This window comes from Erythrolamprus reginae, chromosome 6 (genome assembly GCF_031021105.1).
Source record: "Erythrolamprus reginae isolate rEryReg1 chromosome 6, rEryReg1.hap1, whole genome shotgun sequence".
Classification (NCBI taxonomy): Eukaryota; Metazoa; Chordata; class Lepidosauria; order Squamata; family Dipsadidae; genus Erythrolamprus; species Erythrolamprus reginae.
Genome location: NC_091955.1, coordinates 67,717,617 through 67,744,831, shown reverse-complemented (window position 1 = coordinate 67,744,831; position 27,215 = coordinate 67,717,617). Strand labels below are relative to the sequence as shown.

The following is a 27,215-nucleotide window of genomic DNA, read 5'->3' as shown; positions in this document are numbered from 1 at the left end:
GACCCCAGCCTCTGCCCAGTGAATGTGTAGGACGTGGTAGTAGGCATGTGAATGTTTGATTTTTAAATGTTTAGCTTTTTAAGATAATTTTTAAATTAATTAATTTCCATTAATTGGATTAGAAGTGTTTTATATATTGTATTTTGTGTTTTATATATTGAAATGTTGTAAGCCGCCCCAAGTCCATAGAGAGGGGCGGCATATAAGTCTAGATAGATAGATAGGTAGGTAGGTAGGTAGGTAGATGATTGATAGATAGATAGATAGATAGATAGATAGATAGATAGATAGATAGATAGACAGACAGACAGACAGACAGACAGACAGACAGACAGATAGGGTTGACATTGCCCTGCTACATCCAGATGCTAAACCCTTAGCACATGTCTCCACTTCAAAATTCATACAGGTAATATTTCTGTGTTCTCACTTCATGCCCCAATAAATATTTTGCTAATATTTTTACAGACAGACCTAGGGATGTTAGATTTATGTTATCCATTATCTTAAGACATTTCAATCTTGCCCCTTCTCTAGCAGTCTTGTATGCTATGATTGACCAGATCAAAGCTGGATGGGCTTTAGAAATATCAATAGTGCTATAACAATTGGCCTTCTTCTTCATCACATTCAAGTCAATGAGATTCTTGGAGCACCCTACTCTACAGCCCTCACCTTCACAGTACGATGTGCAAGTCATCAAGTAGAGGACTCTGCGATTGTCAAGCTGACAACTTCTCCAAGCATTAAATTAAAAGTACTGTACAGAGTTAACACGTTATATTGCTACAAAACTACTGGAGCAGATAGAAGACAAGCTATTATTATTAACTATCATAATTGCAGGCAGGATAACTTATTGAAGAAGCAAGGACAAAAGGACAAATGGTATTTAATTATCTAGAGAGCTTCTTTTTTTACAGCCATAATAAAGATATCAACAATATCATCTAATTTGGAAGATAATGAATAATTTTGCCAAGAAAATGAGCCAATCCATCAGAGTTATGTTATGAACAACACTCTTGAAAATGTCATTTATTATAACACTGCATAAATGTAAATTAATGTATATTTGTGGTAAACAGCTTAATGTTAGACTCACACATTGCACTAAGGATGGTTGGTTTATTATGAGTGTGGATACCCTCAATAAATCAGAGAGAGGCAATTTGGTTTAGGTCAGAAAACAGAAAACTACGATTTCTAGTCTTGTTTTAGTATCAAATCCAGCTTTGTGATGATGACCCAATTACTCTCTTAGCCCTAGGAAGTAAGCAACAGGAAACCAGTTCTGAAATTTGCCAAGAAAGCTACAAGGGCCAGCCACAAGAAGTCAACGCTGACTTGAAGGCATCAAAATAAATGTTAGGACATTGCATTGATCTTCTAGTTATTGGGATTCAGACATTACGAATTGGTGTCATTTAGGTTGTGAAAACAAGAGTGCATTCCAGTGAACAGCAATAATGGTAAACCAGAGTGGAATATGGAGGAACCCAAAATGAATGGAATACCACTAGTAACTATTTGGCAAATAATGTATCTATTATGGTTTGGAATACATAATGTAGTTTATCCAGAAAACCACTCATACATACAAACATCAAAATAAAGAAAATAAATGCAAAAGTATGACATATTTTATTATGCTAAAAGTAGAAATAATTACTAATGAGAAGTTCTGAAGATTATTTCATGGTAGCATCTGAACAGATCTTGAAAACATAAACACGGAAGGAAGGTAGTTGTGTTTTAATAAGGAAAATGGAGTGAATAATTCCAAATTATACAAAAGGGGTAATGGAACAATTAAATGAATGTCTGCAACTTTGCAGAATATTTATTACAGATGGGAAATGTGTGTTTCTTTATATTTGATGCATCTACTATTGTCTACGTTTTTACCTTATAAGCTGCTAGAATAGAATAGAATAGGAATAGGAATTCTTTATTGGCCAAATGTGATTGGACACACAAGGAATTTGTCATGGGCACATTTGCTCTCAGTGTACTTTATTTAATATTTATCATCATCATCATCACCATCACTGTACTAAGCTACCCAGAATGGGAATAAGACAACTACCGGTACTTACAGCACTCCTTACTAGCACTGATGTTAGTTGGGGCAATGAAACACCTGCAAGAAAACAAGCAAGCTCAAAAGAGCACTAAGGGCCCCCCAAGTAACCACAATCTTTCTTATTTAGCTTTGACTTTATAAATGGGTACCGCTCCAGTTCTGATTTGCTTAGCAACCCAGAAATAAACAACCAACGGTTACCTCCCACTAGCACAGGGATAGGCAAAATTGGCTCTTCTATGACATATGGACTTCAACTCCCATAATTCCTGAGCTAGCATGATTGGCTCAGGAATGCTGGAAGTTGAAGTCCACACTTAGCGCTCTGACCCAGTGTGCCTTCGTTAATGGACGAGCATTCCAAAGCCGCCCAAGGCCAGCTGCACTGGCGCAGAAATCGTGTCAATCTCACAAACTCGCTAACGAGGTGTTTTGCTAGGAATTATGGGTTTGGTAGTTCAACCCATATCAAAAATAACTGAGTGGGGGGGGGGGGAATGGAGCGCGCCTCTACTGGCCACTCCCCACACCACACGTTTGTTTTTGACCAATGACACCACAGTTCCCAGAACGCACCACGAAAGGGCTTATTTTCATAAAGCATGGCTATGGCAAGTTTCGCCAGGAATTGTGGGTTTGGTAGTCCAACTCATATCAAAAGTACTGACTCGGGGGGAAATGGAGCGCCCTCCTAGTGACCGCTTTCCACCCCACATTCCTTTTGACCAATGACACCACAGTTCCCAGAGTGCACCAGGGAATAGCTTGTTTTCCTAAAGCATGACTATGGCAACGGTGTGTCTTTTCAACAAGGAATGGCAGTTATAGCACTTTCCGGTCTAGTCGTCAGAATAGTCTGACGCAGGCAATCCGAAGATAGCGAGACGTTCTAGCGTACTCAAATATCGTTCTCTATGATGTTCTGTCAAAAGCTTCCGTTTTTGTTTACTCAATGTCATATCATAGAGATAGAAAGAACACAATAAATTTGTACGACTGAACTCAATTTTTTTCTCTATCTCTCCCCGTTCCTTTATTCTGCCCGTGTAGTGTCTTGTCTTTCCTTCCTGCCACAGATAGAAAATCCGCTGTCCCGCCTCAGCTGGCCTCTCAGTGGAACTTCCCTTCGGCCCTGTCATCACACTCTAGACGAAGCCTGTCCATCTCAGTGATTCGTCAGGGAGGAGGAAGTTGGGAGCAAGTTTCGCACCTCTCCCAGAGGGTTTTCCGGCTTATAACTTCCGAAGCTCTATTGTTTCCAGAACGGCCCTCTCGACGGTTTCTACTCTATGGCTCCGGGCCGCCGGAGCCGGAGGGCGGCAGGAATACAGCGCCTTTGAACTGGCCCGGCCCGGGGGGGCGGGGCAACCGAGCGGGAACCGACGATGGAGGCAGAGATGGAGGCAGAGACGTTGGAGTCCAGGATCAGTAAGTTGGGGGAGTAGAGCGACCGGGGCTTTAAACCCTGGCGACGGCAGGTGCTTCGGGCCTGTTTGGAAGAGGGCGTTTCTTCGCGTGACCCGTTCGCCATCACATGCTTTGCGGTTCCCCTTCTGCATCCCGGGGGTCACGACTTGCTAGGAAAAAGGTTGCCCCGTTTTGCCTCTTGGTTGGGCCATCCGAGCGAGGGAGAGACTTCCATCCCCCCCTTTAGTCCTGGGGAGGATTCCCCCCGCCCCCCGGTCTGACCCAAGCTAAGCCAGGGTAGGCAAAGTTGGCTCTTCTATGACTTGTGGACTTCAACCCCCAGAATTCCTGAGCCAATGATGCTACCTCAGGAATTCTGGGAGTTGAAGTCCATATGTCATAGAAGAGCCAACTTTGCCTACCCCTGCTCTAAACCGACTGTCAAAGATTAGGGGAGTCTGTTACTGTGTCCAGGAATGAAGCTTTGTAACCTGGCTTAGTTAGTCGAATCAGACAGTGAAATCCCCAGAAACTTGTTGCTGGATTAAGTAATTTAATTAATTAATTAATTAATTAATTAATTAAAATAATTAATCAATTATGGACAGTAAAAATATATTAGTTTTTTAAAAAGAATTCTGAAAAGGTTTAGTTACGAATGGAATCCATGTTCAAAGGAGGTCATTTTGCAAATCTTCAGTTGCAATGAACTACCCCTAAAATGGGGTAGTTTGTAATTTGCAAGCTGATTTTGTCAAAAAAGAGGGCTTTTTGAGTCACGCAAAACCCAATAAGACAGACACAGACTTCAGAGAATAATTAGAACTGCAAAAAAACCAATTGCTATCAACTTGCCTTCCATTGAGGACCTGTATACTGCACCAGTCAAAAAGAGGGCAGTGAAAATGTTTACAGACCCCTCGCATCCTGGACTTAAACTGTTTCAACTCCTAACCTCAAAACGTCACTACAAAGCACTACACACCAAGACAACTAGACACAAGAAGAGTTTTTTCATGAACACCATCACTCTGCTAAACAAATATTTCCCTCAAACTATTTACTAAGTCTGCACTACTGTTAATCTTCTCATTGCTCCCATCACCCATCTCCCAATAATGACTGTATGATTGTAACTTTGTTGCTTGTATGCTTACAATTTATATTGACTGGTTCCTAATATGATTTGATTGCTTATTTCTACCCTATGACTATCATTAAGTGTTGTACCTTCTGATTCTTGATGAACTTATCTTGTCTTTTATGTATACTCAGAGCATATGCACCAAAACAAATTATTTGTGTGTCCAAGCACACTTGGCCTATAACATTCTATTCTACATCTGATGAATGGAACTTTGGCCCACAAAACTTTTTGTGCAGCATTTTAATTTTTAAGGTGTAGCAGATTCCGTATGCTATTTTTAAGCCCGTCTTGCTGCCCTCTTTCGTTTCTCTTCATGGTGTGACATTGTTCCTCTTTCTTTTTTTTTACTTGACAGCATTATTTTTAAAAATTAAGTTTGCTGTGTGCAGAAGAGATGACTATTATGTATTCCTCTGCTTTGTACAAATAGAAGCTGTAAGCAAGTTTTTTGGCTGCGGCGGAGATGACAACAATATTGATTTTGAGGTTATATTATTGTAATGGTGGATTATGTATTTTTTTAAAATGAACACTTGCTGTTCAGTAGCATAGACAATTAAGACTTGACTTGAGCTTGGTATCTTCTTAGGGAATAATGTGCTCAATTTGATTCCCCCTCCCTTATGTTCCAATTTCCATTCATAGAGCTACCTTAGGTTGAGCCAGATATTTCTTTGAATTTGTTGAGGACTGTCAAATCATTAAGTAATACTTCCACATGCTAAGTAGATAACTTACTGTGGCAAGAAAAAAGATTGGAAATGAAACCTGGGACCTTTGTTGGGTAAGCACATGGTTTACCACTGACAATGGCGTCTCCCTATTGTGTCATTCCTGTTGTGTCTGATGCCAGCATTGCAATAAAATTTTTAGAACTTCCCTTTTTGTGTAATGTGATTGTTAAATGGTCTCTGATAGTTATACTGCTTAAAAAAATAAAGGGAACACTTACACATCACAATATAACTCCAAGTAAATCAAACTTCTGTGAAATCAAACTGTCCACTTAGGAAGCAACACTGACAATCAGTTTCACATGTTGTCAGCACATTCAACTTTGTACAGAACAAAGTATTCAATGAGAATATTTCATTCATTAGATCTAGGATGTGTTTTTGAGTGTTCCCTTTATTTTTTTGAGCAGTGTATTTATTCTGATTGCAAGTAAAAAAAATTAAAGAAAACTCTATTTTTCTCTCTTTCAATTTAGATAGAGCTACAAATCCTTTAAATAAGGACTTGGAATGGGACAACATCAATGGTTTTTGTGACCAGCTGAACAAAGAATTAGAGGGGTTAGTACACCTAATCTCATATTTGACTATCTAGGGCAGGGGTCCCCAACCACCGGGCCGCGGACCAGTACCGGGCCGCGGGGCATGTTGCACCGGTCCGTGGAGTCAGCAGCTGCCGGCCCTCATGCCGCCACCCCCTCCCTCCAGCGCTTCGCCTCCCGCCGGGCAAGAGGCCTCGGGAGGCAGGTTCTGCCGGCCACAGGACGATGGATGGGACAGAGGGGCAGGAAGGACCGAGAGGCTCAAGCCTCTTTTGGCTTCTGCCGCGGGGCGCTTTTGCGTTTTTGGCTGGGGGGAGGCAGGAGGGCCAGCCTGACCCCCTCTCTCCAGCGCTTAGCTCCCGCTGGGCAAGAGGGCTTGGGAGGCAGGTTCTGCCGGCCACAGGACGATGGCGGGAAAGAGGGGCGGGGAGGACCAGCACCCCCATGCTTAATCCCGCCCCCAACCACACCCCTTTCCGCCCCCACTGGGCCATAGAAAAATTGTCTTGCTGAAACTGGTCCCTGGTGGAAAAAACGTTGGGGACCACTGATCTAGGGTGTATCTGCTAAAAATGTTATAATAATGAAAGAAAGTACTGTATTCCAAAGACGCACTCCAAATAAACCTATGGTTATATCTGCATCCCTTTGTGGTTTTTTTTAAATGTTGAAAGCTCTTTACTGAGCTGTAGTTACTAAATTAATCCACTATTCTGCGTTTGCATAATCCATTTTGTCATGCAGCCTTTCTCATATGCGGCTGGATAAATCCACCAGCAGCTGATTTGTGAGATTGGGATGCTGTCCAGCAAAGCAGATAGCCTCTTTTGCATTACAGGCAGTCCTTGATTTACAACAGTTTGTTTAGTGATGGTTTAAAATTATAACAGCACTGAAAAAAAGTGACTCATGACCATTTTTCACACTTAATAGTTGTTTTGCAGCATTGATCACGTGATTGAAATTCAGTTGCTTGGCAACTGACTCATATTTATGACAGTTGCAGTGTCCCAGGGCCCTGTGATCACCTTTTGCGACCGTCAGACAAGCAAAATCAATGGGGAACCCAGATTCACATAACTACCAAAAAAACTAGGGAATGGACTGGACACTAGAGTCATAATCAAATTTTCGCTACATCTTTTAGAAGTCAACTTCAATCAGTCTCTTAGTATCAGTTAGCAATTTACTAAATTGCCTTATTCCTAACATTTGCTGGATTGTGTTGTATTGTACCTTTAAAAAGTGGGTAGAAAGTATTTGCAGAGTTTAAGAACCAGTGAGATTTTCTTGAAGCCAGCCAGTAGAAATTTTAAAAATGTGAAGTCTACATCAGGGAAAAGTGGGATTTCAAGTTCACATAGCAATAGGCAGCATCTTACCAACACATCTGCTCCATTTCACAAAATGTCAGAGTTGCAAGTAACACCCCAACCAAGAAGGACCCCGAGGCAAGTAATTTCTCAAAGATCCTTTTTATTAGAGACGTCATATCGGCACATCTGGGAAAATCTGAATCTGAAACCTCCCGGGTTTTTCCCCACCCAAAGGAAAGTCGAAGTCCCTTCCCCTGCACCCACATGTCCATCACATGGTCCAATCAATCCACCAGTCCTAACTGGACAGGCCTCCCAAGTCATGCCACTCCAGGTGCAGGCTGAACTTCCTTGACTCTCAGAGAAAAGAATGTTGTTATGCCTCAATAACTTGAAAAGAATAGCCTCTGGATTGAGAGCTCTTAACTCCAGTGAATGGCAGCTCGTGTGTTGTTATGAATGTATAAAGATTGAAATAAAATGGGTACTAGCAAGATCCAGATTACTACTTCAGTAACTGTTTCTGTGACTCCACTCACTGTTTCTATGTCTCTCTCACAGCCCACCCCTAGCAACCCGGCTCCTAGCCCACAAGATCCAGTCTCCACAAGAATGGGAAGCCATGCAGGCTCTCACGGTAAGATGCCATGAACTATATACAACCTGCTTGATTTACTACAAGTTGGAAGGAAACAAAGCTTCTTGGTAACTACCTGAATGAGAGCTGGTACAACTTAAGAAATCTTGGGGTTATGTTTGAATATCTTGGAAGAAGAGGTGTTGGTTATCACCTATAAAGCCCTACATGACTTAGGACCAGATTATTTATGGGACACATTCACACAGTGATCGAGTAGGTCACAGAGTTTGCCTCCTCCGGGTCCCGTCAGCCGAACAGTGCCGTCTGGCGGGATCGCAGGCGAGAGCTTCTCTGTTGTGGCCCCAGCCCTCTGGAACCAACTCCCCCCCAGAGATTCTTACTGCCCCCACTCTCCTTGCCTTTCAAAAAGTGCTTAAAGCACACTTATGTCGGCAGGTCTGTGGTCGTTGAAGTCTGTATGAGTGTTGACTGTGTGCTGTTTTATTGGGTTAAATTTTTACTTGTTCTTAGTTATGTACAGTGGAACCCCGACATAAGAGCTGCTCTACTTAAGAGCAACTCGAGATAAGAGCTGGGAGGGGAGATATATTTTTGTTCTACTTACAAGCCCAAATTCGAGATACAAGCGCCAAGGAGCTGTCTCCTGAAGCCAAACGCTAACTTCCGCGTTCGGCTTCAGGAGACAGCTGCGAAGCGGCGCGCATGTTTTAAAAGGTTGCAGCCGGCCTGGAGGGCTCGGGGGGGTGCTTGCAGCTTTCTTTCTTGCTCTTTTTCTTTCTCTCTTTTACCTTCCCTTCCTCTATTTCTTCTTTTCTTTCTCCTTCCCACCTTCTTCCCTCCCTCCCTCCCTTCACTCATTCCTCTCTTACTCTCCCCTTTCATAAGTTTCCTTGCTTCCTTCCTCTGTTCCTGTCCCTTCCCTCTTTCCTTCCTTCCTTCCCACCCTCCGTCCATTCATTCACCCATTCCTCTCTTGATCGCTTAAAGCCGGTCCCTGGTGCAAAAAGGGTTGGGGACCTCTCTCCTACAGGATTGGGTGGCAGAGAAGTTGAACATATGTAAATTTAAAAGTTTAAGAAAGTTTACAAGTTAAGTGAAAGAAACTTCATTATTCATTTATATGTACATGTACATTTCTTCATTAAAAACATGTCTTTCTGCATAATTTAGACTAACTTTGTGAGTTTTTTGAGGGCTGGAACCAATTAAAATTATTTACATTAATTCCTATGGGGAAAAGTCGTTCGAGATAAGAGCTGCTCGACTTAAGAGCCCAGGTCCGGAACGAATTAAACTCGTATCTCGAGGTACCACTGTATTGGGATATTTTAAATTTTTTTCATGTTTTTTTACTGTTGTAAGCGCCCTGAGTCCGCAAGGAGAAGGGCGGCCTATAAATTCAATTCAAACAAACAAACAAACAAGTAAGTAAGTAAAGTAATTAAGTAGGTAGGTAGGTAGGTAGGTAGGTAAGAAAGAAAGAAAGAAAGAAAGAAAGAAAGAAAGAAAGAAAGAAAGAAAGAAAGAAAGAAAGAAAGCCGGGGTGGCACAGCATGTAGAGTGCTATACTGCAGGCCACTAAAGCTGAGCGTAGATCTGTAGGTCAGCGGTTCAAATCTCACCACCGGCTCAAGGTTGACTCAGCCTTCCATCCTTCCAAGGTGGGTAAAATGAGGACCCGGATTGTGGGGGCAATAGGCTGGCTCTGTTGAAAAAAGTGCTATTGCTAACATGTTGTAAGCTGCCCTGAGTCTAAGGAGAAGGGCAGAATAAAAATCGAATAAATCAAACAAACAAATAACTGGTGGTAGTGATATAATCAGGACCAAATGTGAAAGGTCAGGATGATTATTCCCTCATCCCATTCTGCGTTCTGATTTCAAGTGCCACACCTTTGACAGATACAGACATTCTTCTTTTCATGGGATGTCAAGTACCATATTTTTCAGAGTACAAGATGCACCTTAGTTTTCAGGGAGGAAAATAGGGACAAAAATCATCTGCCTCCCAGGTATCATCTGGCTAGTCCTTAGTCTGGTCAGCTTCAGCACATTGAGTGTAGGTGCTTGTTTTTTATCCCCTGGTTGGGGATAAAAACCTGTTTCTAAAACACTTCGCTTTTCTCTCTCTTCAGAGAGAGAAACAATGAGAAAGCAGGCAAAGGGGAGATCGCTTTGCTAGCAAAGCACGAGAGATCACTTCGTTCATTAGAACCTCGTTAGGGTTGAAAAAAAGCTTAGTAAAAGCTGCATTTGGAGTATAAGATACAACCACATTTTCAGCCTCTTCTATGGGAGAAAATTTGAGTATTATACTCAGAAAAATACAGTATTTCAGAAGAGACACTATAGCATCACTGTTTTCTGGTTTCAAGTAAACTGCAATTCTGTTTGGTTATTTATTTAGAGACAATTTGGCTTGACTATAACTTTATTTTTATGATTTTTGGCTTAATTCAAAGGATCTTTTCAGCATTTGTAAGTCACTTGATATATCACCCTTTCTAGAAAAGACCATGTGATACACTTTTATGATCTCTTCCATTTCCAGTGAAAATCGCATTTCCTGTGCTTTTTCAAACATTCAGCTTTAAAGTACTTCTTTCCGGATTCTTGCACTGGTTCTCTTTTACTTTGGTTTTATTCTCGTGCAGTCTTAGGTTGCTTTAGATTGTTATAACATTCTTGCGTATTGGTTTTCAACTGTGAAAGTTGGCAGACTTTCGCCCATGGCAATATAGTAAATTAATAAATATATTCCCCATTCATGTAAACAATTGGCTGGCTGGAGAATTCTGGGAGTTGAAGTCCACGTCTTAAAGTTGCCAGGTTTGGAGACTCCTGACCAGGGAAGGATCGCACTTACCTTTCCCTACTGGATCAGTCCCAGAGGCTCATATTGGCGTGCGGCACTGGGCGCACAAACCCCGGCGTGAGAATTTGTTTCCGCGCATGCGTGGAAGCAAAGAAATTTCATTTCATTTTATTGGATTTGTATGCTGCCCCTCTCCGTAGACTCGGGGCGGCTAACAACAGTAATAAAAACAACATGCGACAATCCAATACTAAAGAAACTTAAAAGCCTTATTTTAAAACCAATCATACATACGAACGTACCATACATAAATTGTGGAAGCCTAGGGGGAAAGAATATCTTAATTCCCCCATGCCTGACGACAGAGGTGGGTTTTAAGAAGCTTGCGAAAGGCAAGGAGGGTGGGGGCTATTCTTATCTCTGGGGGGAGTTGGTTCCAGAGAGCCGGGGCCTCCACAGAGAAGGCTCTTCCCCTGGGTCCCGCCAAACGACATTGTTTAGTTGACGGGATCCGGAGAAGGCCAACTCTGTGAGACCTAATTGGTCGTTGGGATTCGTGCGGCAGAAGGCGGTCCTGAAGATAACCTGGCCCGGTGCCATGAAGGGCTTTATAGGTCATAACCAACACTTTGAATTGTGACTGGAAACTGATCGGCAACCAATGCAGACTGCGCAGTGTTGGTGTGACAGGGGCAAATTTAGGGAAGCCCATGATTGCTCTCGCAGCTGCATTCTGCACGATCTGAAGTTTCTGAACACTTTTCAAAGGTAGCCCCATGTAGAGAGCATTACAGTAGTCGAGCCTCGAGGTGATGAGGGCATGAATGACTGTGAGCAGTGACTCCCGATCCAAATAGGGCCGCAACTGGTGTACCAGGCGAACCTGGGCAAACGCCCCCTTCGCCACAGCTGAAAGATGTTTCTCTAATGTGATCTGTGGATCGAGGAGGACGCCCAAGTTGCGGACCCTCTCTGAGGGGGTTAGTAATTCCCCCCCCAGGGTAATGGATTGACAGATGGAATTGTCCTTGGGAGGCAAAACCCAAAGCCACTCCGTCTTATCAGGGTTGAGTTTGAGTCTGTTGACACCCATCCAGACCCCAACAGCCTCCAGACACCGGCACATCACTTCCACTGTGATCTGTGACAATTTCCAAAATCTCACGCAAGGACGTTTGTATGCGCAAGATTTTGACTATTTTTGTTGATTTATTTGCTTATACGCGGAAGCAGAATCACTGATTTTCACCGTTTTCTTTGCTTATGCGCATGCGCGGAAGCAAATTCTTGTGCGTGGGCGCTGTGGGGGCATGAGATGCGCATGTACTGCCATTTTCACTAATGGAGCGGGCGATCCCAGTCATACAGGGGGCAGCCCAATACTGCTCCTGACATAGAGGACAATAATTACAGCAGTGAACTCTGGGATTCGTGCATCAGACCACCTTCTGCTGCACAAATCCCAGCGTCCAGTGAGGTCCCACAGAGTGGGTCTTCTCAGGGTCCCGTCAGCCAGACAATGCCGGCCTTCTCTGTGGGGGCCCCAGCCCTCTGAAACCAGCTCCCCCCAGAGATTCACACTGCCCCCAGCCTCCTTGCTATCCGAAAATGTTTGAAAACTCATCTTTGCCGCCAGGCCTGGGGCCACTAGATTTCCACCCCCCCAACCAACGAATGTGTTTAGAGTGACCTATTGAGTGAATGATAAGTTGAATGTTTTAAAGTTTTTAGGATCTTTTTAAGTTTTAATTGTAATTAATTGGATCAAATTGTTTTACTATGTATTCTACGTTTGTTGTGAGCCACCCCAAGTCCACAGAGGGGGGCGGCACACAAATCCAATTAATAGAAAATAAATAAATAAAAGCTAGTCCCACCTGATACCTGAATGAATGAATTCTAAGATAATGGAAAAGGTCCTTCTGCAATCAGCTGTTCCCGTCCTCACAAATTGTGATCACAACCTCTCTTCATGATTTTACATGCAATCTATTTCTAGCAAGAGTAAATACTATCTGTACCTAATCACTTGGGAAAGAGCAATTTCTTACCTGACTACACGTCTATTGACATTTGAAATTTTGGATCAGGTGTCTAATAAGGACACTCCTGCCTAGCTCTCAGTTCGGTGTTTCCAATGATTCTTTATCACCTGTGCCTGCCACAAAATGAGAGATCTCTGAGTTTCCGGGAGCAGCCCACATTTTTTTCCTGGCATTTATATCATATTTAACTAACTGTATATTTTATATAATGAATTGCAGGCTCATATTCCTGTACACGCGTGTGTTATTTGTCTGAATAAGGCATTCTTGGGCTGAATACTGCAAACAATTCAAAGTGTTGGTTATTACCTATAAAAGCCCTTCATGGCACCGGACCAGGATATCTGCGAGACCGCCTTCTGCCGCACGAATCTCAGCGGCCGGTTAGGTCCCACAGAGTTGGTCTTCTCCAGGTCCCGTCGACTAAACAATGTCGTCTGGCGGGACCCAGGGGAAGAGCCTTCTCTGTGGTGGCTCCGACCCTCTGGAATCAGCTCCCTCCAGAGATTAGAACTGCCCCCACCCTCCTTGCCTTTCGTAAACTCCTTAAAACCCACCTCTGTCGTCAAGCGTGGGGGAACTGAGACATCTCCCCCTGCCTATGTAGGTTTTGTGCATGATATGACTGTATGTATGTTTTTTATATTGGGGTTCCTTGCTTTTAGATTTTTAAATGTACAATTGTTATTTTAGATTCTGATTATTAGATTTGTCATTATATATTGTTTTTATCACTGTTGTGAGCCGCCCCGAGTCTGCGGAGAGGGGCGGCATACAAATCTAATAAATAAATAAATAATAAACAAACAAACCATCATATAGATCATTGATGACGAACCTATGGCATGCTTGCCACAGGTGGCACGCAGAGCCATATTGGAAGGCACATGAGGTGTTGCCGTATGTCAGCTGTAGAATGTGTGTGCTAGCCAGCTGATTTTCGGCCTTGAGGAAGGCTGTTTCACCCTCCAGAGACTCCAAGGAAGCTTCCCTGAAGCCCCGGAGTGTGAAAAACCACCCAGCGGGCAAACCAGAAGTTAAGAAAAACAGACTTGCGGTTTGGCCGTTTTTTCACTGCCCCAGGCTTCAGTGAGGCCTGTACGCATGCGTGGGGGCTGGAAGTGGGTTTGGGTGCATGTACAAGGGGCAGCACAGGGGTATTTGCCCATGTGTGGGCGGAGGGAATGGGTGTGAGCACATGCTAGCACACGCACACACTCCCTTTTGGCACATGAACCAGAAAAGGTTTGCCATTACTGATATAGATTGTTTATCTTTGGCCTAGTGTATTTTTATTACAAGGCAATGTTCTCTCAATAGGCCAAGGTGGCTAATTCTGTACTGAGCCATGGTGGGATTGCTTCTAATTCTCTCCATGTTTAAGAGCCAAGGAAGGTAATGTCCCCCAAATATTTGAAAAGTGTTTGGAAACTTCAGATCGTGCAGAATGCAGCTGCGAGAGCAATCATGGGCTTTCCCAAAAATGCCCATATAACACCAACACTTTGCAGTCCGCATTGGTTGCCTGCAGAGTCTGCGGAGAGGGGCGGCATATAAATCCGATCAAGAAAGAAAGAAAGAAAGAAAGAAAGAAAGAAAGAAAGAAAGAAAGAAAGATAGATAGATAGATAGATAGATAGATAGATAGATAGATAGATAGATAGATAGATAGATGTCACCCTAAGTGGAGCCAATCTGAGATCATAATTTGTTATTTTTGGCAGAGGAGCAAGCTTTTTTATTACTTCTTCCCAAAATGGGAAGAGGTAATAAAGAGCTTTCCAGATGTAGGAAAACTTTCAGAAATTATAATCTGATTTTAATTAGATTATATAAATTATAATCTATAGATTATAGATAAATTATATATAATTATAATCTAATTGCTAGGAGACAGTATTGAGGAAGACTGGTTTATATTGTTCTTGTGGTTATCTCAGCAGAGAGAAAAATAAGTATGAAAGCTTCAGAAGGCTTTTTACAATATTATTCTCAGTCCTCATCCCTCCATTTTATTGCATTATGAAGAGAATAGGGAATTCTGGCACGTGGACCTTACGGGTCATGTCCTGTTCTATTTTACAGGTGCTAGAGGCCTGCATGAAAAACTGTGGCAAGCGCTTTCATGATGAAGTTGGCAAGTTTAGGTTCCTTAACGAGCTCATCAAAGTTGTGTCACCAAAGGTGAGTGTTTGTTACTCTAATGGCCACAGGGCTAATCAATAAAGTCAACTAAATAAACTGAATATTACTAGTGGGTCAGGTTCGAAGTGTAACAAGTAAAAGTGACAAACTGAGCAACTTCATATTTCAACATGTTGAATAAAAAGTACAGTGGTACCTCTACCTAAGAATGCCTCTACTTACAAACTTTTCTAGATAAGAACCGGGTGTTCAAGATTTTTTTCTCTCTTCTCAAGAACCATTTTCCACTTACAAACCCAAGCCTCCGAAACTAACCAGAAAAGGCAGTTAGAAGCCTCCATGGAACCTCTCTAGTTATCTCCTGGGAGGAAACAGGGACGGAAAAGGCAGTGAGAATCCTCCGTGGGGCCTCTCTAGGAATCTCCTGGGAGGAAACAGGGCTTCCACCCTCCCTGTGGTTTCCCCAATCGCACGCATTATTTGCTTTTACATTGATTCCTATGGGAAAAATTGCTTCTTCTTACAAACTTTACTACTTAAAAACCTGGTCACGGAACGAATTAAGTTCGTAAGTAGAGGTACCACTGTAACGTTATTGGCTGCATTAAGAAAACCTTGTATTTTGAGTCATTTTCTTTCGAGTCCTGTGCTAGTACACTGTAAATGAAAAGTGACGAATTGCTGATGATTTATTTTAATTAATGTCTGATATTGTCAGGATTGCAACTGTTGGATTTGCCTTCCTCTTCAGTGTAGAACCAAACACATGACGCTTCATCTCATGCTTGGTCCTGAACACCCTGGAAGCAAACCCTTGTAATTTTCTTTAACCCCTTCACGTTAAGTATGAGATGTGATTTGTTTCTTCCTCAGTATCTAGGAAGTAGAACTCCAGAAAAAGTGAAATCAAAAATCTTAGAATTGATGTACAGCTGGACGTTGGGACTGCCTGAAGAAGTGAAAATTACAGAAGCATATCAGATGTTAAAAAAACAAGGTGAGATATACTTTTCTGTGCAGACATTCCTTCCGAATGATTAATACCGTGTTTCCCCGAAAATAAGACACTGTCTTATATTAATTTTTGCTCCAAAAGTTGTTCTACGTATTATTTTTCAGGGGGTGCCTTATATTTCTCAAATAAGATAAATTCTTATTACAGGCAGAAAAGCTGACACCCCAAAAGAAAGTGTACCGTACGGTACACTGATTACGGTACCGTACCTGTCAATATGGCACACACACACACAAACGACGGCACTTATATGGTACAACAGTACACTCCCGCTATTGCAGCTTCCGGCCACCAGAGGAACTACAGTCTACGCACTGTAGTGGAGACTGTAATGGCGGTGAGACAGCAGCAGAATGTGTCTGCTGTACTGGAAGGTACAAAGCAATGGAAGGGGCCAGCAGGGGACGCCACATTATTATGGTACCGCTATGAACAGAATGGTACCGTATGTTTTTCCACCGTACCGTATGTAAACTTGACTACGCCTTTATTTTCAGGGGGGTGCCTTATATTAGCAAATTCTGCAAAACCTCTGACATGCCTTACTTTCGGGGTATGTCTTATTTTCGGGGAAACAGGGTACGGTTTAATTAATATTAAAACGATTAATACAAAAAGGATATTGGGACTCTAGAGAAAGTGCAGAGAAGAGTGATGAATAGGGGACTGCAGTCTAAACATATGAAGAACAGGAACTGAGCATGGCTAGTTTAATGAAATGAAGGACCAGGGGAGACATGATAGCAGTCTTCCAGTATCTCAGGGTTTGCCACAAAGTTCACTAAATGAACTCTTGTAAGCCGAAGAGTTACCTGTAGTTCCTCCATTTATTTTAACTGTCTACTTCACTGCAACTTTCATTCACTTGGAAAAAGGGGTCAAATCAGGGAGACTTATTAAATTGGCCTGATAGTGAAATGGATTATTTGTCTACTTGCTTTTGGCTGCTTGGGAACCTTTAGTAGGAGCTTTCCTTTTTTTTTTCCTCCCCAGGGATTGTAAAATGTGACCCCAAGTTGCCAGATGATGCACCTTTCCCTCTACCTTCTCCTAGACCAAAGAATGCCATCTTTGATGATGAAGAGAAATCCAAGGTAAAAAATAATTCATTGACTAGATACTTTATAGTAATTGCTTTGTCTAAGGTTTGAAACACTTAGCTTTTCAAGGTACTATATCACCGGAAAGGGTTTTGGGGTGGAAAGTGAACTACCATATTTTTCGGACTATAAGACTCACCAGAGTACAAGACGCACCTTAGTTTTTGGGGAGGAAAATAGGGAAAAGAATCTGCTTACCAGGTATTCATCTGGCTAGCGTCCTTAGTCTAATCAGGTTCAGCACATTTTATCTCCTGGTTAAGGACTTTAAAAAAACCTTTATTCTGAGAGAGTAACAATGAAAGAACTTGCAAGCCAGTAAAAGCTGGGAACATCGTTAGCACCTGGTTAGGGCTGGAAAGAAAGTTACTCGGAGCAAGTTAGAGTAATGAAAAAAGCCCTGCAAAGACTTAGGGCTTGGAAAACATTCTTCACAGAGAGAAACAATGAAAGAGCCTGGAGGGTAAGAGCTGGAAAGATCGTTAGCAGCTAGTTATGTCTGGGGGGGAAAAAAGCTACATTCAGAGTATAAGACGCACCCTAATTATCAGCCTCTTTTAGGGAGGGAAAAGGTGCTTATAGGCTGAAAAATATGGTATATTAGGGTTGCAGTGAACAGGCACCAGCAAGTTTTAATAAATTTGGATAGGATTAGGATTGAATGAGTCAACCTCTATTTTTTGCTCCTTGTTTCTCTTCGTTTTTGTTTTGAGCTTTTTTTTTTCTCCTTTTTTTTAAGGGACCAGTATATTTGTAATCAGACAACTAGAGTGCCCAGATTGCTCTGGTCTGGGCTAAAAGATGAAATTGTCTATAGGCATGGACTATACAGTTCAATATAATATTCTTAAAAACAAATTGGCAACATGTGAGTGGTTCAGTCACCACTTTTCTTTCCTTAAACAAGTTTAGAAACAGCCCATGAAATCTGGCTGTTTATCTTAATATCTCACAGATTATACTAGCCTGATCTACATAGAAAGTAGAAAATATTAAATTTATCTGTACTCTATTATTGATTAGAGTACCTTCGGGGGTGTTTTAGGTCTCTATCAAACTATATAAGGATGAAATTTCTAACGGTCTTGATTTAAAACTATAACATTATGTGGAAAGTAATGCTCTTAAATTATCCTGCTCTATATCTCATATCTATTTTTTCAGATATCCTTCTATTGTAAGCTTTCCACAGACACCTATTTTTTCTAATCTCGGTGTCTTTGATCCACCTTCCACCTTGGAATAAAAGTGATTTAGATAAATTAATAGGAACTTTGAAAGGGACCTTAGAAAAAGTGGCAGGGAAAATTAGGATTCAATAAGTCAAAGTTTTCAACGTTACATGTTATAAATAGAGATAATGAAAGAAATCTAAATAAAGTAATAGATGAGCTGAAGGGCAGGGGGATAAACAGGATAGAACAGTTAAATGAAGACGATAGAAGAGTCAGCAGAAACCGAATAGAATGGTGGTTGAGCCAAAAGAGATGGTTACAAATAAACACAATATGCACATGCTTGAAGGGAAGAGAAAATAAAGAAGCACAACTAAGTCAAGAGACAGAATTAGAGAAAATTTTAAGAGACAAAAGTGACAGTACAAAGCCACAGGCAGATAATAGGGATTAACTAGATGGTGGCAAAGTGAGTTGCAAATAGATGCACAAGATATGAAGAATATAGTGGAGAATATAGGCAAAATTAAGAATACAGTGATCCCTCGATTATCGCGAGGGTTACATTCCAAGACCTCTCGCGATAATCGATTTTCCGCAGTATAGTGGTGCGGAAGTAAAAACACCATCTGCGCATGCGCGCCCTTTTTCCATGGCCGCGCATGCGCAGATGGTGGAGCCAGGGAGCAATGAAAGTGCGGAAGCCGACGAAGATTGCTTTGAATGTCGGCTGCCCCCGCCCCCCCCCAGCGCGTCCGGCGCCCTCGCCGCTACCGCCTGCTCGCCGCTCGCCCGCCCGCCCGATCCACCCCTCTCACCGGCTTTCGGACACGGGTCCTCCTGCAGCAGCGCTGCCGAGCAGATCAGCTGCTGGGCGGCCGAAGAAACCTTCCCTGGGTGTTCCCCACCACCCACGCAAAGGGGAAACCCCGATCTTCGGCTCCTCGCTGCTGCCCGCCGCCCGCCGCTCGAGAGCAAGAGGGGGAGAGATAGAGAAAGAGAGAGAAGGAAAGAAAGAGATGAGAGAGGGAGGAAGAGAGTGTGAGAGGAAGAAGCAAGATAGAGAAAGAGAGAGAGAAAGAAAGATGAGAAAGGAAGGAAGAGAGTGACGTCATCGGGTGGGAAAAACCGCGGTATAGCAAAAAAACCGTGGAGTATTTTTTAATTAATATTTTTTGAAAAACCGTGGTATAGCGTTTCGCAATAATCGAGATCGCGAAAATCGAGGGATCACTGTACAAGGATTAGAGAAATGAGGAGAAAAATGAAATATTTTACATAAGTGGTACCATATACCTGCACAACTTGCATATATCTATCAGAATGTTAAGGCTGCCTGTTGGCATGGATGTCAGGAAAAATGGATGTTCATGCATATGTTTTGGGAGTGGTTGGGGGTGCAGAAATTCTGGAAAGAGGTGCAAGATGAAATTAATAGGATGTGTGTGTGTGTGTGCTTGTTAGTAAATGGGGTTCTTTTTTAAACTTTTTTAAATATTTTAAATTTATTTGGATTTGTTACGATTGTTATATTTTGCTGTGAGCCGCCCCGAGTCCGCGGAGAGGGGCGGCATACAAATCTAAATAATAATAATAATGTTAAAATGGGTGATTAAAAAGGAGATGGCAGTATTAGTAATAAGGGGTGATATGAGTGAATTCAGAGAAATTAAGGAAGCAGCTGTAGAAAGTGCCCAAGCTGTAATAGTCCTAGGCTGGAAGGATGTAACAAAATGGACAATACAAAATTGGTACCGGTACATGGTGGAACACATTCAGTTTGAAATTATGGATACAAAGGTGAATATGACTAATGAAAATAAAGTGAAAAAACTGATGGGAAGAAGGGACAGGGTTCGCGGTTTTATGGTTAGTAGAATTTGAGACCAAGTTATAAAGAGTAAACTGGGATCACTATATAATTTGTAATCATGTGTAATGTTCTTGGTTTCAAATAATATAAATTAGTGCACCTTCATTTCGGTGGAGGGGTCTGAATGAATGATGTTGGGTGATGGGCGCATGCATCACGGTATATTGTCTTTTGTGTAGTGTGTATCTGTTGTTATTATTAAAAACTAATAAAATTTATTTTTTAAAAAATAATCTCTGTGTCTTTGCAGATGCTGGCCCGCCTGCTCAAAAGTTCCCATCCGGAAGATCTCCGAGCCGCCAATAAACTCATCAAAGAGATGGTTCAAGAGGCAAGCTTTGCTTCCACCCCCACATATTTATCAATTGGCATTGTTTGATCATCTTGTCGTTTTCAAAGCTACGGCTTTTCCTCCCCACAACTTACTTCATAGGGATTTTTTCTGTGCACACGGAAGGTTTCCAAGATTCAGAAATAAAATACAGTCTTGAAATACATCCGGTTATAAGAGCTTTCTGTGGCATATTGTGATGTCTGGAGTTGCTTAGGATACCTATTAGCTGCAATATCTTAGCATTCAGTGATCTTGATAGAATAATACTGGGATAGCATCAGCTGAGGCTCTTTTCAAAGTCATTGAAAATAACAGGATTGCCATGTTTTAAGTTTTCTACTTTTCTAAGGCAGGAGTGTCAAACTCACTCCTGTTCTAAGGAGTAGGCAGAGGTTGTAACTCTTCTCTTCTTCCAGGACCAAAAGCGAATGGAGAAGATTTCCAAGCGAGTGCACGCCATTGAAGAAGTAAATAACAATGTGAAACTACTGACTGACATGGTGAATAACTACAGCAATGGAGAGATGACAGAGAGCAGCGAGGATCTCATGAAAGTGAGGAGATATCCACATTTTGCTTTGCAATGGAGGATTTGACATTCTTAACTATGAATATATGTGGCGTTCTTACATCATAAGCAGCAAATGTCCCATTTATGTTTGCATGACGAATCTAAAATTGTTAGTTCAATATGTCCTTACAAGTCATCATCGAAGATCCTTGGTTACATAATTTAGCGTAATAAAGATGCTCACAAAGATTGATCTAAGTATCTCCCCAGTTATCCTTGAGGCTCAGCTTCCTCATTATTTTTTCATTCAGCCAATGCCTGCTTTACATTTCTTAGTCTGTTGCTTAAGCTGCATTGCAAATGAGTAAATTAGATGCCTGAATACAGCTAAGATTTGCAAAGCATGTGACCATGCTAATTATTATATATATTCAACAAATATACACATTCAGCAAATTTACTTTTATTTTTAAATACTATTATCTAAATTGTTTCTAATACTTCCACCATTTACTGTTAAGTTGAACAGGTTCCATATTATAAGTTCCAAATCACATTACACCATATTACTTTTTGGCTTAATGTTTTGTGCACTACAGCCTACTTCATTAGAAATTTCCATATATATGCTGACATGGACTTCAGTCTACAGAAAATGTATACGATGATACTTGTTAATCTTTAAACTGCCTTAAGACTGCTTGTCTGTTGCATCAAAGATATGTAATCTTTATTAGCATATTTTTTTGCCTGTCATGTATAGTACTTCGTTGGGAATTCTGATAGTCTAATACTCCAGAGTTGGAGGGGAAAGACTGATAGAATCAGTAACCAATTATCGTATTTTTCAGAGTATAAGACACACATGCCTTATTTTTTGGAGAGGAAAATAGGGAAGGGAGAAATTTATTTATTTATTGGATTTGCATGCCACCCCTCTCCGTGGACTCGGGGCGGCTAACAACAGTGGTAAAAACAGCATGTGACAATCCAATAGTAAAACAGCTAAAAACCCTTGTTATAAAAACCAATCATACATACAAACATACCATGCATAAATTGTAGAAGCCTAGGGGGAAAGAATATCTCAGTTCCCCCATGCCTGATGACAGAGGTGGGTTTTAAGGAGCTTACGAAAGGCAAGGAGGGTGGGGGCTATTCTAATCTCTGGGGGGAGTTGGTTCCAGAGGGTCGGGGCCGCCACAGAGAAGGCTCTTCCCCTGGGGCCCGCCAAACGACATTGTTTAGTCGACGGGACCCGGAGAAGGCCCACTCTGTGGGACCTAACTGGTCGCTGGGATTCGTGTGGCAGAAGGCGGTCCCTGAGATAATCTGGTCCGGTGCCATGAAGGGCTTTATACGTCATAACCAACACTTTGAATTGTGACTGGAAACTGATTGGCAACCAGTGCAGACTGCAGAGTGTTGGTGTGACATGCGCATATTTAGGGAAGCCCATGATTGCTCTCGCAGCTGCATTCTGCACGATCTGAAGTTTCCAAACACTTTTCAAAGGTAGCCCCATGTAGAGAGCATTACAGTAGTCGAGCCTTGAGGTGATGGGGGCATGAGTGACTGTGAGCAGTGATTCCCGATCCAGATAGGGCCGCAACTGGTGCACCAGGCGAACCTGGGCAAACGCCCCCCTCACCACAGCTGAAAGATGTTTCTCTAATGTGAGCTGTGGATCGAGTACGCCCAAGTTGCGGACCCTCTCTGAGGTGATTAGTAATTCCCCCCCCCCAGGGTAATGGACGGACAGATGGAATTGTCCTTGGGAGGCAAAACCCACAGCCACTCCATCTTATCAGGGTTGAGTTTGAGTCTGTTGACACCCATCCAGACCCCAACAGCCTCCAGGCACCGGCACATCACTTCCACTGCTTCACTGACTGGACAAGGGGTGGAGATGTAAAGCTGGGTATCATCTGCATATTGATGATACCTCACCCCATGCCCTTAGATGATCTCACCCATTCTGCCTACCAGTTATTCATCTGCCTAACCTCCATAGTCTGGTCAGGTTTAACACATTAGTTTACTGGTTTTGAAATGTGTGCTTTTTATTTCCTGGTTGGGGATAAAAAAAACCCAGCTTCTAAAGCACAGCTTATCATGGGAGAGAGATGCAATAGTGGGCAAAGACTAGAAGATGGCTTCACTCGCTAGTGCCTCATTAGGGCTGGGAGAAAAAGCTTCCAAAGCACAGCTGATAGTTGGAGGAAGGAAGATCCTTCACTCATTAGTGCCTCATTAGGGCTGAAAAAAGTTTTGAGTATAAGACGCACCCAAATTTTCAGCCTCTTTTAGGTGGGTGGAAAAGGTGCGAAAAATACTCCAAAAAAGTATGGTGGAAGATTAATCTGACAATCCTCCAGAAGAGGGCAGAACATGCTTTTTGCTCTTTGGCTCTACATATTAGCCACAATAACCAAAGCAGTATCTGGACTCTCTTGTGGGATCACTAACCTATTGTGATACTTGGCTTGATTTGGCTTCATTCACTGACCGAATCCCTGAATTCCTGTCTTATTCCAAAAAGCAGACATAAACTATAATGTGTTGTGTGCACCCAACCATTGAATTTAGCCTTTAAGCTTGAAATTTAATAAGTGACGTCAATGATTGAAAAGATGTTAATGTTTCAGGAATCGCTCAGTAAAAGAAATTACAAATTGAAACGGTCACTTATAGAGCAAACTGGCTGCTCCTTTCAGAAGTTGTGAATCCATGAATAAAATGAGGAATGACCAAACTGGAATTGGGACATGCACCTCACTCAGGCGTGCTCCTCATAATCTTGACTCATGCATAGTCATAAATACACTCGCCTCTGACTGCAGATTTAATTGCAAATGGCTGAGTGTGGATTAAAAGGAGGCGGCTCTATTTACATCTGTTACTTCAAGGTCATCCAGATCGAAGATCCAAGAAATCTGTTGTCCTGAGCCCCATTGTTTCTGTAATGCCTATCTGGACTTCAGCAAAGCCTTTGATACGGTTCCACATAAAGAGCTGATAGATAAATTAGTGAAGATTGGACTTAATCCCTGGATAGTTCAGTGGATTTCAAGCTGGCTGAAGTGTAGACATCAGAGAGTTATTGTTACTGGCGAGTATTCTGAGCAGAGACAGGTTACAAGCGGTGTGCCACAAGGGTCTGTTCTGGGTCCTATTCTTTTTAATATGTTTGTGAGTGACATAGGGGAAGGTTTGGTAGGGAAGGTTTGCCTATTTGCCGATGACTCTAAAGTGTGCAATAGGGTTGATATTCCTAGAGGGGTGTGTAATATGGTAAATGATTTAGCTTTACTAAATAAATGGTCAAAGCAATGGAAACTGCAGTTTAATGTTTCCAAATGTAAAATAATGCACTTGGGGAAAAGGAATCCTCAATCTGAGTATTGCATTGGCAGTTCGGTTTTAGCAAAAACTTCAGAAGAGAAGGATTTAGGGGTAGTGATTTCTGACAGTCTCAAAATGGGTGAGCAGTGTGGTCGGGCGGTAGGAAAAGCAAGTAGGATGCTTGGCTGCATAGCTAGAGGTATAACAAGCAGGAAGAGGGAGATTGTGATCCCCTTATATAGAGCGCTGGTGAGACCACATTTGGAGTACTGTGTTCAGTTCTGGAGACCTCACCTACAAAAAGATATTGACAAAATTGAACGTGTCCAAAGATGGGCTACAAGAATGGTGGAAGGTCTTTAGCATAAAACATATCAGGAAAGACTTAATGAACTCAATCTGTATAGTCTGGAGGACAGAAGGAAAAGGGGGGACATGATCGAAACATTTAAATATGTTGAAGGGTTAAATAAGGTTCAGGAGGGAAGTGTTTTTAATAGGAAAGTGAACCCAAGAACAAGAGGACACAATCTGAAGTTAGTTGGGGGAAAGATCAAAAGCAACATGAGAAAATATTATTTTACTGAAAGAGTAGTAGATCCTTGGAACAAACTTCCAGCAGACGTGGTTGGTAAATCCACAGTAACTGAATTTAAATATGCCTGGGATAAACATATATCCATTGTAAGATAAAATACAGGAAATAGTATAAGGGCAGACTAGATGGACCATGAGGTCTTTTTCTGCCGCCAGTCTTCTATGTTTCTAATTAGGACTGGAGGATTCATGTTCTTCTGAGAAGGGGATTCCCACATTGTCTTTCTTTTCTACTTTTCCCCCTTTTGCTTCTTTTCAAATGTATCAATTTTATAATTTCATATAGGTTCACACAGATATAATCAGTAAAATGGAACCACCCCACTTACTTGACTATGTATTTTTATGCATGACAGTGCACTTAATTATGCTGAACTTTAATATTCCTTATTATAGGAGCTGTATCAGCGCTGTGAACGCATGAGGCCCATGCTTTTCAGGCTTGCTAGTGACACAGAGGACAATGATGAAGCACTGGGTAAGTTAACTTTGAACAAGCATTCAGTTACACATTAGAATAATTTCAAGTAAACCCTAAGATATCAACAGACTTCTTCACATTCCATTATAAGTTACTGTATTTTTTGGACTATAAGACGCTATGGACTATAAGATGCACCTAGCTTTTGGGGAGAGGAAAACAAGGAAAACAGATCTGCCTCTGCCTCCCAGCAATTTGCCTTCTTGCAGCAAACAGCCTGGTCAACTTCAGCACAGGCTGGTTTAGCCTGAGCAGCTGATCGACTGTTGGATCTGCCTCCTGGAATATCGCCTATCAGCTGTTCCAGCCTGCGGGGATTGCCATCGTCACCATTGCCACCTCTGCATGTCCTATTTTTCACCTTTTCCAGGCAGCGGGGATAGGTGGCTGCAGCCCCAGCGCCTGAAACGGGCCAAAAATGGGGCATGCAGAGGCCAAAATGGGGCATGTGGAGGCTAAAAACAGGACACACGGAGGTCAGGTTTGGAGTGGCGAAGGGTGGTGATGGCAGCAGTGGCAATCCCCGCAGACTGGAACAGTTGATAGGCGGTATTCCATGAAGCAGATCCAACTGCCAATCAGCTGCTCGTGCTAAATCACGTTGTGCTAAAGCTGACCAGGCTATTTGTTGTTTGCTGTAAGGAGGCAAATTGCTGAGAGGCAGAGGTCGAAGGATGCGTGGACGGGCCTTTGGCAACATTCACTGTATAAGATGCGTAGACATTTCCACCCACTTTTGAGGGGGGGGGGGGAGTGCATCTTATACACCAAAAAGTACAGTACAGTGATCCCTCGAGTTTTGCGATCTCGATCTTCGCGAAACGCTATATCGCGATTTTTAAAAAAATATTAATTTAAAAAAAAACACTTCCGCGTTTGGCTTCAGGAGTCAGCTGGGAAGCGGCGCGGCTGTTTTAAAAGGTCGCAGCCGGCCTGGGGGGCTTCCCAGCACCCCCCTGAACCCCAACCTGGGTCTTCCCGGCCGCCCACGCAAAGGGGAAACCCCGGCTCCTCGCTGATGCCCGCCGCTCGCCCGCCCGCCAGCAAGAGGGGGAAGACCCAGGGAAGGTTCCTTCGGCCGCCCAGCAGCTGATCTGCTCGGTAGCGCAGCAGCAGCGAGGAGCCGAATCGGGGTTTCCCCTTTGCGTGGGCGGTGGGGAACGCAAACTCCACCATCTACGCCTGCGCGGCCATAGAAAAAAATGGCACGCATGCGCAGATGGTGTTTTTACTTCCGCAACACTACATCGCGAAAAATCGATTATCGCGAGGGGTCTTGGAACGGAACACTCGCGATAATAGAGGGATCACTGTACTTTACACATGACTTTTTGGATTAAAGTACACCCAAAGTTACCTTGTACATAGATATACTTGTGACCTTTCACTTCTGACATCTCTCTTGTCATCCTCTGGTGAGCATCTTTATGTCTGTATTGTTCTAACCAGTTTAGATAATTAAGCGGAAGCAAAATTGCTTATCAATGTATAGACTTGTTGCATTATGTTGGTATATTATGAGTAACAACTAAATGTCAGTGTGACTTTCAACTGAAGGTTTTAAACCTACCAACAATGTAGGTTTAAAACATTTGTATTTTTTATTAAAGAATGATTAATGCTAGGCTTTCTCCCTTTTGCGGAACATTTGAATTACCCTCTGAACCTTCATTTCTATCATATTGGTCTTGTTGCAGCTGAAATTTTGCAAGCTAATGACAACTTAACACAAGTGATCAATTTGTACAAGCAGATTGTGAAAGGAGATGAGATCAACGGCGAAACAACGGCAGGTTCTCTCCGAGGTAAGGAGCCTGGGATAATAAGCTGCTGCTGACATAGGAGGAGAAGGCTGAGAATCCTCTCTAAAGTAGGAATCTGAACACGATACCCAACTTTAGGATTCAAAAAGTGATCTTGTGTGACCAGCTCATTCTCATTTAGTCC

The 27,215-nt window shown here is 42.4% G+C and overlaps 1 protein-coding gene across 1 annotated transcript in view; it reads left to right on the top strand.

The window, feature by feature from the left end:
• The first annotated feature begins 2,874 nt into the window (after positions 1-2,874).
• Positions 2,875-27,215, top strand: part of GGA1 (golgi associated, gamma adaptin ear containing, ARF binding protein 1) — a 36,238-nt gene continuing 11,897 nt past the window's right edge. The window contains exons 1-10 of the mRNA XM_070756165.1: positions 2,875-3,514; positions 5,851-5,935; positions 7,794-7,869; positions 14,778-14,876; positions 15,711-15,834; positions 16,846-16,946; positions 20,251-20,331; positions 20,751-20,888; positions 25,184-25,265; positions 26,966-27,073. Of these exons, the coding sequence (XP_070612266.1) occupies positions 3,472-3,514; positions 5,851-5,935; positions 7,794-7,869; positions 14,778-14,876; positions 15,711-15,834; positions 16,846-16,946; positions 20,251-20,331; positions 20,751-20,888; positions 25,184-25,265; positions 26,966-27,073 (937 nt within the window). The 5' untranslated portion in view covers positions 2,875-3,471. The remainder of the gene's footprint in view (positions 3,515-5,850; positions 5,936-7,793; positions 7,870-14,777; positions 14,877-15,710; positions 15,835-16,845; positions 16,947-20,250; positions 20,332-20,750; positions 20,889-25,183; positions 25,266-26,965; positions 27,074-27,215) is intronic.